At 39.1% G+C, this 12,556-nt stretch overlaps 1 protein-coding gene across 1 annotated transcript in view; it reads left to right on the forward strand.

The window, feature by feature from the left end:
- The window catches only part of FHIP1A (FHF complex subunit HOOK interacting protein 1A), a gene marked incomplete at its 3' end in the record, with an annotated part of 156,505 nt that overhangs the window by 105,207 nt on the left and 38,742 nt on the right, over positions 1-12,556 (forward strand). The window contains exon 6 of the mRNA XM_007951552.2: positions 5,368-5,447. Coding sequence (XP_007949743.1) covers positions 5,368-5,447 — 80 coding nt within the window. The remainder of the gene's footprint in view (positions 1-5,367; positions 5,448-12,556) is intronic.

The following is a 12,556-nucleotide window of genomic DNA, read 5'->3' on the forward strand; positions in this document are numbered from 1 at the left end:
ACATAGAAGACAGAAAGTAAAATGGCAGATTTAAATACAACTATATAAATAATAGCATTAAATGTGAATAGATTAAATAATCCAATTAAAAAACAGAAATTATCTGATTATTTTTTTTTTTTCAAAAAAAGATCCATTTATATGCTGTTTATAGGAAGCACACTTCAGATTCAAAGATTTGGATAGGTAAAAGCTTTGAAAAAGATTTATCATGGAAACAGCAACCATAAGAAAGCTGGTATAGTTATACTAACATTAGACAAAATGTAAAACAAAATATGTTCCTAGAGATAAAGAGGAACATTTTATAATGATAAAAGGTCACTCCTTTAGGAAGATATTACAGTTATAAACATGCACATCTAAGAACAGAGCCTCAAAATATATGAAGCAAAAACTGACAGAACTTAAAGGGAGAAATAAACAATTCAATAATAATTCTTGGAGACTTCAATATTTTACTTTTAATAATGAATAGAGGAACTAGACAGAAGATCAACAAGAAATTGGAAGATTTTAAACAACACTGTAAACCAACAGGTCTACCTCTCACAGCTGTCAAGTCAGATCCGACTCATAGTGACCCCTCCTTGGGTTTCCCAGGCAATATCACTACAGAAGTAGATTGCCCAGTCTTCCTTTCGAGGAATGGCTGGTGGTTTTGAACTGCCAGCCTTCTGATTAGCAGTCAAATGCCTTTACACACTACACCATCAGAGCTCCTAATAGGCCTCACAGACATCTATGTAACACTAACTGACTGCAGAAATGCATAGTCTTTTCAAGTATACATGAATATTCTGTAAGACAGGCCATATACTAGGCTGTAAAACAAACTTGATTGAATAAAAATTTATTGAAATCATACAAAGTATGTTCTCTGGTCACAAAGGAGTGAAATTAGGAATTAATATCAAAAAGACATTTGAGAATTTCACATAGGTACTGTAATCAAACAACACAGTCCTAAAGACCAATAGGTCAAAGAAGAAATCACAAGGGAAATGAGAATATGCTTTGAGAGGTATGAGAAGACACAGCATAGAAAAACTTACGGGAGGCAGCAAAAGTAGGCCATGGAGAGAAGTTTATAGCTATGAAAACCTCTATTAAAAAAGGTGAAAGATCTCAAATCTAGAACTTATCCTTCTACCTTAAGTCCTGGAAAAACAAGAGCAAATCAGAACAAGCAGAAGGAAAGTAATAATAAAGATTAGAGTAGAAATTAATGAAATAAAGAATAGAAAGCAATGGAGAAAGTCAATGACACCAGAAGTTGGTTCTTTGAAAAATAAATTTGACAAACCTTTAGCTAGACCAAGAGAAAAAGAGAAGGCTAAAATTACTAAACTCAGAAATGAAAGAGAGAATATTCCTATCAACCTTACAGAAATGAAAATGATTTGGGATACTGTGAACTCTGTATGCCAAAAATTGATAATTGAGATGAAATGAACAAATTCTAGAAAGACATAAACCCCTGAAACTGATTTAAGAACAAATAGAAATTCTGAAAAGATCTATTAACAAGTGAATAGACTGAGTTAGTAATTGTAAAACTACCCACAAAGACCACCTCTTGTCTGTCAGTTTGTTGTACTGTGGTAGCTTGTGTGTTGCTGTAAGGTTGAGAGCTATGGTATCAGTATTTCAAATAGCAACATGGTCACCCTGGTGGACAGATTTCAGCAGAGCTTCTACACTAAAACAGACTAGGAGGAAGGACATGGCCAGTCAACTTCTGAAAAACCACTGGCTACTGAAAACCTTATGAATAGCAGAGAAACATTATCTAGTATAGTGCCAGAAGATGAGCCCCTTAGATTGGAGAGTGCTCAAAATACTATTGGAAAAGAACTGCCTCCTCAAAGTAGAGTTGACCTTAATGGCATGGATGGAGTAAAGTTTTGGGGACCTTCCTTTGCTGATGTGACATGACTCAAAATGAGAAGAAATAGCTGTAAATATCCATCAATAATTGCAAAGTGGAATGTACGAAGTATAATCTAGGAAAATGGGAATTGTCACAAATGAAATGGAATACAAAAAAAGAGTGATAATCCTAGGCATTAGTGAGCTGAAGTGGACTGGTATTGCTTATTTGATTCCAACACTCATATACTCTATTATGCTGAGAATGACACATTGAAGAAAAATGGCATCACATTCATTATCCAAAACAACATTTCAAGATCTATTTTGGAGTGTTGTCAGTAAAAACATAATATCCATAAACCTACAAGGAAGACCAGTTAATACTACTATTATTCAAATATAGATACCAACCACTGAAGCCAAAAATGAAGAAGTTGAAAATTTTTACCAACTTCTGCAGTCTGAAATTAATGAACCGTGAATCTAGCTGTATTGGTAATTACTGGTGATTGGAATGCAAAAGTTGGAAACAAAGAACCAGCATGGGTAGTTGGAAAATAGAGCCTTGGTGATAGAAATGATACCTGAGATTGCAGGGTAGACTTTTGCAAGACCAATGAGTTATTCATTAGAAATACCTTTTTATACACATGGACCTCACCATATGGAATACACAGGAATCAAATAAATTACATCCGTAGAAAGAGTCAATATCATGGGTTGCAACAAGGTCTGGGGCCAACTGTGGAACAAACCATCTAGTCCTCATATGCAATTTAAGTTCAAGCTGAAGAAAGTTAAAATAAGTCCATGAGAGCCAAAATTCAACCTTGATGGAAGAAATGATGAAATAAAAGTTCTGAACAGAAATTTTAAAAGGAAGCTCTAGAAGATAAAATAAAATATTACAATGAAATGTGCTAAGTCCTAGAGTTAGAAAATCAAAAGGGAAGAGCATGCTTGGCATTTCTCCAGCTAAAAGAACAGAAGAGAAAACTTCAAGCCTGGAGTTGCAATATTGAAGGATTCTGTGTTCACATATTTCAGGAGGTGCCATATGATCAAGAGCCAACAGTATTGAAGGAAGAAGTCAAAGCTACACTGAAGGGATTGACAAAAAACAAGGCTCCAGGAATTGACAGAACACTCATTGAGATGTTTCAACAAACAGTTGCTGCATTAGAGGCACTTACTTGTCTATGCCAGGAAATTTGGAAGACAGCTACCTGGCCAGCTGACTGGAAGAGAGCCTCATTTGTACTCATTCCAAAGAAAGGTGATCCAACAGTGTGAAAATTATTGAACAATGTCATTAGTCTCACACGCAAGTAAAATCTTGCTGAAGATAATTCAAAAATGGTTGCAGCAGTATATTGACAGAGAATTTCCACACATGCAACCTGGATTCAGAAGAGGACATGGAATGAGGAATATCATTGCTGATGTCAGATGGATCTTGGCTGAAAGCAAAGAATATCAGAAAGATGTTTATTTGTGTTTTATTGACTATGCAAAAGCAATTTGTTGATCATAACAAATTATGGCTAACATTGACAAGAATGGGAATTCTAGAACACTTAATTGTGCTCCTGAAGAACCTGTACATAGACCAGGAGGCTGTTGTTCAAACAGAACAAGGGTATGTTGTTGTTGTTATATGCCGTTGAGTCGGACCTGACTCATAGCGACCCCTCCTTGGGTTTCTGAGGCAGTATCACTATGGAAGTAGATTGCCCAACCTTCCTTCCGAGGAGTGGCTGGTAGGTTTGAACCGCCAGCCTTCTGGTTAGCATTCAAGTGCCTTAGACACTACACACCAGAACTCTTTGAACAAGGGTATAGTGTATGGTTTAAAATCAGGAAAGGAGTGTGTCAGGGTTATATCTTTTCACCATACTTATTCAGTCTGTATGTTGAGCAAATAACCCAATAAGCTGGAATACGTGAAGAAGAACATGGCATCAGGATTGGAGACTCATTAACAACCTGCAATATGCAGATAGCACAACCTTGCTTGCTGAAAGTGAAGGTGACTTGAAGCATTTACTGATGAAGGTTGAAGACTACAGTCTGCATTATGGATTGTACCTCAATATGAAGAAAGCAAAAGTCCTCACAACTGGACCAATAAGCAGCATCACGATAAATAGAGAAAAGATTGATGTTTCAAAGATTTCACATTACTTGGTTCTACAATCAACACCAATGGAAGCAGCAGTCAAGAAATCATATGTGTTACTGCACTGGGCAAATCTGCAAAAGACCTCTTTAAAGTGCTGAAGAGCAAAGATGTCTCTTTGAAGACTAAGGTATGCCTAACCCACCAGCCACTCCTCAGAAGGAAGATGGGGCAATCTATTTTCGTAGAGATACTGCCTTGGATACCCAAGGATGGGTCGCTATGAGTCAAATCAACTCGACTGCAGTGAGTTTGGTTTGGTTTGGAGCCTGTCCAGTAAGCAGAAAAAGACATCCCAAGCAAAGAACAGCATGTGGAAGGACTTGAGATGGGACAGAGTGTGAGACTTCTGGCTAACTACAAGCATATGGCCTGGTCTGAGCACAAAGATGTTTTGGAGCAGGCCAAGTACACCTATTTCTTCATGATACCATTAAGAATCTCCTTGACCCATTCTGCCTCAAAGACAGGCTAACACTTATCCTCCTGTCTAAAGGACAAGAGCCTAAATTACTTACATGGCATGGCACATTGAAAAGAGGTTACTCCCAAAAGGGTATAGTGACTTTATAACACAACTTTGGGTATCTCTTCTTTTTGGCTATTTATTTTTCTTTTGGGGAAATCAGATATGGAAAGGACTCTTGTTTTTAATGTATATATTTTTTTTTTAAAAAAAAGTATATTAGCATACCATCAGCATTATGGGAAATAGAACAAAGAAAATGTTTACTTCAAAGCCTAGATAGGAGATTTGGGGTTTAGAACTATAAAGGGAGAGTTGGCCAGAGTATATGTGGTTTTCTGTCAACTCTGTCTTGTAAATGGCCAATGTCATATTTGAAAATGACTTGGGAAAACAAATGATAAAAGTAGCTGATCCTTTCCTTCCTTTTTCTTTCTCTGTCTCCTCTTTCTCTTCTCTTTCCTGTCTTCTTCCATCTCTCTGTTCTCTGTCTCCCCTGTCCTCCTTTTTCTCTCCCCACCCCTTTTGCTCTAGGGAATTGGAGGGCATGTATGTCTGAACCGTAAAAGTTGGAAATAGGAGCAAATGCATTTTGTAGAAGCATTATTCTGCAAATAGCATCATTCCAGGCATAGGCTTTGTCTAATTGAATCCTATAGGAGAGCTGATAGCCTGAATCCACATTCTCTCTGGCAGCATCATGCTTTTTATTAAAATTTCTAAAAAAACAAAACAAAAAAAAAACCCAGCCATTTCATGTTGTGATTCTTATTTATACTTACCATCTATGGGAAGTAGAGCTATCATTCCAATATTTGAAATAGAATATGTGTTTATTGTTTCCCAGCTTTGTGTGGTGTCCCTGGCTTTGTTCAGAACTCTCATTGGTTTACATTGTGAAGATGTGATGTTACAACTAATTCTAAGGTAAGTTGACAGTTTTGTTCCCTTATTTTAAAAAAACTCTGTGTATTACTATTTTGTTTTACTTTGGTAACATGTGTTAACTAGGGGTCATAGCTCCAAGAAAGAAAATCATTAAGAACTTGAATTTAATTTCTGCATTGTTTCCCAAGGTTAGTTTTGCTGCTGTTGTTGTTAACTGCCACCACATTGGCTCCAACTCATATAGTGACCCTGTGTACAACAGAATGAAACATTGCCCGGTCCTGCATCATCCTCACAATCCTTGATAATGCTTGAGCCCATCGTTCCTGCTGCTGTGCTAGTCCAACTCATTCAGGGTCTGGCCCTTTTTCTGACCTTCCACTTTACCAAGCATGATAGCCTTCTCCAGGAAATGGTCACTTCTGACCACTTGACCAAAGTAGATGAGACAAGGTCTGGCCATTCTTGCTTGTAAGTAGCATCCTGGCTGCACTTCTTCCAGGACAGATTTTGTTCGTTCTTCTGGAAATCTATGGTATTTTCAGTATTCTTCACCAGCACCACAGTTCAAATATATCAGTTCTGCCGTCTTCCTTATTCATTGTCCAGCTTTCACATGCATGTGAAGCTACTGAAAATACCATGGCTTGGGTCAGGTGCACCTTGGTCTTCAAAGTGACATCTTTGCTCTTTAACACTTTAAAGAGGTTTTGCAGTAGATTTGCCCAGTACATTGTGTTGTCTGATTCTTGACTGCTGCTTCAATGGGTGTTGATTGTGGATCCAAGTAAAGTGAAATCTCTGACTTCAATCTTTTCTCCATTTATCATGATTTTTTTTAATGGGTCCAGTTGTGAAGATTTTTTTTCTTTATGTTGAGGTGTAATCATTACTGAATACTGCAGTCTTTAATCTTCATCAATAAGGACTTTAAGTCTTCTTCAAATTCAACAAGCAAGGTTGTGTCATCTGCATATCTCAAGTTGTTAATGAGTCTTCCTCCAGTCTTGATGCCACATTCTTCTTCATATACTCCAGCTTCTCAGATTATTTGCTCAGATTGAGTAAGTATGGTGAAAGGATACAACCCTGATCACATCTTTCCTGATTTTAAACCATGCACTATCCCCTTGTTTTGTTCTTATGACTGCATTTTGGTCTGTGTACAGGTTCCTCCTAAGCACAATCAAGTGTTCTGGAATTCCCATTCTTCTCAATGTTATCCATAACTTGTTATGGTCCAAACAATCAAATGCCTTTGCATAGTCAATAAAACACAAGTAAACATCTTTCTGATATTCCCTGTTTTCAGCCACAATCCATCTGATGTCAGCAATGATACTCCTTGTGCCATGCCCTCTTCTGAATACGGCTTGAATTTCTGGCACTCCTCTGCCAATATTCTATTGTGTAACCATTTTTTAATTATTTTCAGCAAAATTTTACTTGTGTGTGATATAATGATATTGTTGTTGTTGTTATATGCCGTCGAATCAGACCCGACTCATAGCGACCCCTCCTTGGGTTTCTGAGGCAGTATCACTACAGAAGTAGATTGCCCAACCTTCCTTCCGAGGAGTGGCTGGTGGGTTTGAACCTCCAGCCTTCTGGTTAGCAGTCAAGTGCCTTAGGCACTACGCTACCAGAGCTCCTGATATTAATGATACGATTTGATAATTTCTACATTCTGCTGGATCATCTTTCTTTGGAATGGCCACAAATATGAATCTTTTCCAGTTGTTGATCAGGTAACTGTCTTCCAAATTTATTGGCATAAAAGAGTGAGCACCTCTAGTGCTGCATGCGTTTGTTGAAAAATCTCAGTGGGTATTCTGTCAATTCCTGGAGCCTTGTTTTTCACTAATTCCTTCAGTGCAGCTTGAACTTCTTTCTTCAGTACCATTGGTTCTTGATCATATGCTCCCTCCTGAAATTGACCAATTCTTTTGGATACAGTGACTCTGTATATTCCTTCCATTGTCTTTTGATGCTTTCTGCATCATTCAGTATTTTGACCATAGAATCCTTCAGTATTGCAACTGGGGGCTTGAATGTTTTCTTCAGTTCTTTTACCTTGAGAAATGCTGAATGTGTCTTCTCTTTTGGTTTTCTGATTCCAGGCCTTTGCACATTTCATTATAATGCACATTTGTCTTCTCGAGCCACCCTTTGAAATCTTCTGAACAGCTCTTTTATTTCATCATTTCTTCTATTTGTTTTAGCTAGTCTCTGTTCAAGAGCAAGTTTCAGAGTCTCTTCTGACATCCATTTTGGTCTTTTCTTCCTTTTCTGCCTTTTTAGTGACTATTTGCTTTTTCCATTTATGATATTCTTGATGTCATCCCACAACTCTTCTGGTCTTCAGTCATTGGTGTTCAGTGCATCAAATCTATTCTTCCAATGGTCTCTAAATTCAGTTGGGATGTGATCAAAGTCATATTTTGGCTCTTGTAGAATTGTCTTAATTATCTTCAGCTTCAGCTTAAACTTGCATATGAGCAGTTGATGGTCTGTTCCATAATTAGCCCCTTGCCTTGTTCTGACTGATGTTATTGAGATTCTCAGTCTTGACATTTGACTGATGTTATTGCATCTTTCCACAGATGTAGTCAATTTGATTCCTGTCTATTACTTCTGGCAGGGCCCACGTGTATAGTCACCATTTATGTTGTAGAAAAATCACCAAGGTCATATTTTGCAACTACTGATGCTTCAACTTTTGCATCCCAATCATCAGTAATTATCAATACATCTTGATTGAATGTTTGTTTAATTTCAGACTGCAGAAGTTGATAATAATCTTCAGTTTCTTCATCTTAGGCATTAGTGGTTGTTGTGTAAAGTCAGTTTGTCTTGTTGTGGTGGCTTATGTGTTGCAGTGATGCTGGAACCTATGTCACTGATATTTCAAATATTAGCAGTGTCACCTATGGTGGACAGGTTTCAGCGTAGCTTCCAGACTAAGACAGACTGGAAGGAAGGATGGAGCCATCCACTTCTAAAAAAATTGGTCACTGAAAACCTTATGAATAGCAGTGAAATGTTGTCTGATATAGTGCCAGAGGATGAGCCCCTCAAGTTGGAATGCACTCAAAACATGACTGGGGATGAACTACGTCCTCAAAGTAGAAAAGCAAAAAACCAAACTCACTGCCGTCAAGTTGGATCTGACTCATAGCGCCCTCTTTGAGTTTCCAAAGTGGTATCACTATGGCAGTAGATTGCCCAATCTTCCTTCCAAGGAGTGGCTGGTGGGTTTGAACTGCCAGCCTTCTGGTCAGCAGTCAAATGCCTTATGTACTATGCCACCAGAGGTCCTTCCTCAAAGTAGAGGCAACCTTAATGACAAGGATGGAATAAAGCTTTTGTGACTTTCATTTCCTGATGGGGCATGATTCAAAGTGAGAAGAAACAGCTGCAAACATTTATTAATAATCAGAACATAGAATTACGAAGTGTGAATATAAGAAAATTGGAACTTGTAAGTGAAATGGAATGCATAAGGATCGATATCCTAGGCATTAGTAAACTGACATGGACTGGTGTGGTAGTTAAGGTTGTATGTCAGCTTGGCTGGGCCTGGTTGAGTGTCTGGGCAACTTGTGGTAGATATTCCCCATGATGAAACTGGCAGTTAACTCCATGGTGGGATCTACCATAAGTAGCTGAGTAGCTGCTTTAGGGATGTGGTCTGCTTCCTGTATATAAGAAACAGCTTTGGGAATGGTCTATAGCTTATGGCACACTTGAACCCTGAATGTAGGTGCCATCAATGTGTTAATTTTTCTAGGGCACTCAGGAATGCCGGATCCTACTGAGGGAAATATCAACTTTTCAAAGGAAAACAGTGATATTTAATTTTTAGCTAAGAATTTGACCCTATATCCCAGTGTAGAATTCTAGAAACCTAGGCTACACTGTCATGTACTCCCTTCTCACTTTTTACTAAACTCAAATCCTGAATGTTAGAATTGACCACTCCCATGAGACACACCCCAGCACTACAGAAAATAGAGCCCCCAAAGCTGAGAGAGGAGCTGAGGGCTAGGGCTGAGAAGAGCTCTAGAGGGAGAGTTGGCCAAAGGTTTGTGCTTTTCACTTCCCTGTGTTGATTTGGAAGGAAAAAAGAAGAGGAGAGACTGCCTGTGAGTACAAGGCACAATGAGAATCTGGCATGCACTCCACTATCCTCCTTCCTCAGTGGATTTTCTGACTTTTCATTAGAACTGTCCCTGGGAATAAGTATAGAATTATCAGACAGCAGGGTGAAGAAGGAGAAGACTTGGGCTTCCACTCAACAACAATGAGGTTTGGGCATGATTTGAGTAGATATTATGAAGGAAAAGGCATTCCAAGAAGAAATAATAGCATTTCCAAAGCAATAGCTCTGGGGAAATGAGAGTTGTTAAACTCTCATCCTGGGAGCAGCAGTTAGGCAATATCTAGTGTCTTAGTTATCTAGTGCTGCTATAACAGAAGTACTACAACAGGGGTGGCTTTAACAAACAGACTTATTCTCTCACAGTTAGGAGGCTAAAAGGCCAAATTCAGAGTACCAGCTCCAGGCAAAGGTTTCTCTCTATGTTGCTCTGGGGGAAAGTCCCTGTCTCTTTTGAGCTTCTGATCTTCTCTTGTTTGTCCATCTTCATGAAGCATGACAACTGGCTACCCCCATCTATGCTTGTTGGTTTCTGTATCTAATCTGCTCCTTTTATGTCTCAAAAGTGATTGATTTAAGGCATATCCTCTACTTACAGACTCATTAACATGATAAAGAAAACTCTATTCCCAAATAAAATTGCATCCATGGGTATAGGGGTTAGGTTTTACAACACACAATTCAATCTATAATACCAGGGAACTATTTAGAAATGCAAATTCCCCACCTAACCCCTGGCATGCACTCCACTACCCCCAGGCTTACTGAAACAGAAACCCTGAGGATGCAGTCCAGTAAGCTATGTTTTAACAAACTGTCTGGGAGTTCTGGTGCATGCCTAAATTTGAGAATGGCTGTTTTAAGGAAATGTAGTTCCTGGGTGCTGCAAGTGCTTAACACACTCAGTAACCAAAAGGTTGGAGGTTTGTGTCCACTCAGAGGTGCCTCAGAAGTAAGACTTGGCAATCTGCCTCCAAAGAAATCAGCCATTGAAACCCTTATGGAACACATTTCTACTTGGACACACATGAGGTTGCCATGAGTCAGAGTTGATTCTATGGCAACTGGTTTCTTTTTTTTGGTCAGTTTAGGTGGAGCATCCTATAAGCCTATGAGGAAAACCAGTCAATACTACTATTCTTCAAATTTATGCACCAACCACTAATGCCAAAGATGAAGAAATTGAAGATTTTTATCATCTTCTGCAGTCTAAAATTGACCAAACATATAATCAAGATGTAGTGATTATTACTGATAATAGGAATGTGAAAACTAGAAACAAAGAAGCATTGATACATGTGGACCTCACCAGATGGAATACACAGGAATCCAATTGACTGCATCTGTGGAAAAAGGCAATGGAGAAGCTCAATATCTTCAGTCAAAGCAAGGCCAGGAGCTGAGTATGGAACGAACCATTAATTGCTCATATGGAGGTTTAAGTTGAAGCTGAAGAAAATTAAAAACAACTCCACAAGAGCCAAAATATATGGCTTTGATTATATCCCACATGAATTTAGAGACTCTCTGAAAAATAGAACAACAATGACCGAAGACCAGATGACTTGTGGGATGACATCAAAAACATCATACATGAAGAAAACAAAAGGTCATTGAAAAGACAGGGAAGGAAGAAAAGACCAAAATGGATGTCAGAAGAGACTCTGAAACTTACTCAAGAACAGACGCCAGCTAAAACAAATGGAAGGAATGACAAAGAGCTGAAAGGAAGATTTCAAAGGGCAGCTTGGGATGACAGAGTGAAGTATTATAATGAAATGTACAAAGACCTAGAGTTAGAAAACCAAAAGAGAAGAACACACTCAGCATTTCTCAAGCTAAAAGAACTGAAGAAAACATTCAAGCCTTGAGTTGCAATATTGAAGGATTCTATGGGCAAAATCATTCAGATTCCAGAGACCTAAGAACAGGCAGTGAGGCGGGAAGCAGGGAGAGGATAGAAAAGGCAAAGGAGACCAGAACAGATCAAGGAGTCAGCCACAGGGACCTACGTGAGGAGAGGGAACCCAGGCTATGGCCCACAAGGAGCAAGGCGGGAAGGCAGGGAGAGGACAGAAAAGGCAAAGGGAATCAGAACAGCTCGAGGAGTCAGCTACAGGGAGTCAGGTGAGGAGAGGGAACCCAGGCCACCCACCACAAGCAGTGAGGTGGGAAGCAGGGAGAGGACAGAAAAGGCAAAGGGGACTGGAACAGATCGAAGAGTTAGCCGCAGGGACCCAGGTAAGGGTGGTTGGAGGTGTTCCCAACAACTAAGGGAGACAAACTTGTCTGTCGGTTTGTCCTACTGTGGTGATGTGTTGCTGTGAGTCTTGAGGCTGTGCCACTGGTGTTTCAAACCCAGTGGGGTGCACCTGTTACACAGGTATCAGCCCAGCTTGCAGACTGAGACAGACTAGGAAGAAGGAGGCCATCCACTTCTCAAAGATTTGTCCAGGGAAAACCTTATGAATAGCAGAGAAACACTGTTTGATACATTACTGTGCAACTTTATGAATAGTCCAGAAACATTGTCCAATACATAGGAGAAAGATGAGTCACTTAGCTTAGAAAGCTCTCAAAGTAGGACTGGAAAAGAGCTGCATTATCAGAGTTAAATCAGCCTTACTCATATGGATAAGGTAAAGCTTTCAAGACCTCCATTTGCTGATGTGGCACCACTCAAATTGAGGAGAAACAGCAGCAAACATCCATTAATCATCAAACATGGAATGTACGAAGTATGAATCTAGGAAAATTAGAAGTTGACAAAAATGAAATGAAACACATAAAGATTGATATCCTAGGCATTAGTGAGCTGAAAAGGGCTGGTTTTGGCCATTTTGAATCAGACAACCATATGATCTACTATGCCAGGAATGACAGTTTAAAGAGGAATGGCGTGGCATTCATCATCACAAAGGATGTTTCAAGATCTATGCTGAAGTACAATCCTGTCAGTGATAGGATAATATCCATATGCCTACAAGGA

Source organism: Orycteropus afer, unplaced genomic scaffold, assembly GCF_000298275.1.
Source record: "Orycteropus afer afer isolate SDZICR_OR568_19922 unplaced genomic scaffold, OryAfe1.0 scaffold00297, whole genome shotgun sequence".
In the NCBI taxonomy this organism is placed as follows: domain Eukaryota; kingdom Metazoa; phylum Chordata; class Mammalia; order Tubulidentata; family Orycteropodidae; genus Orycteropus; species Orycteropus afer.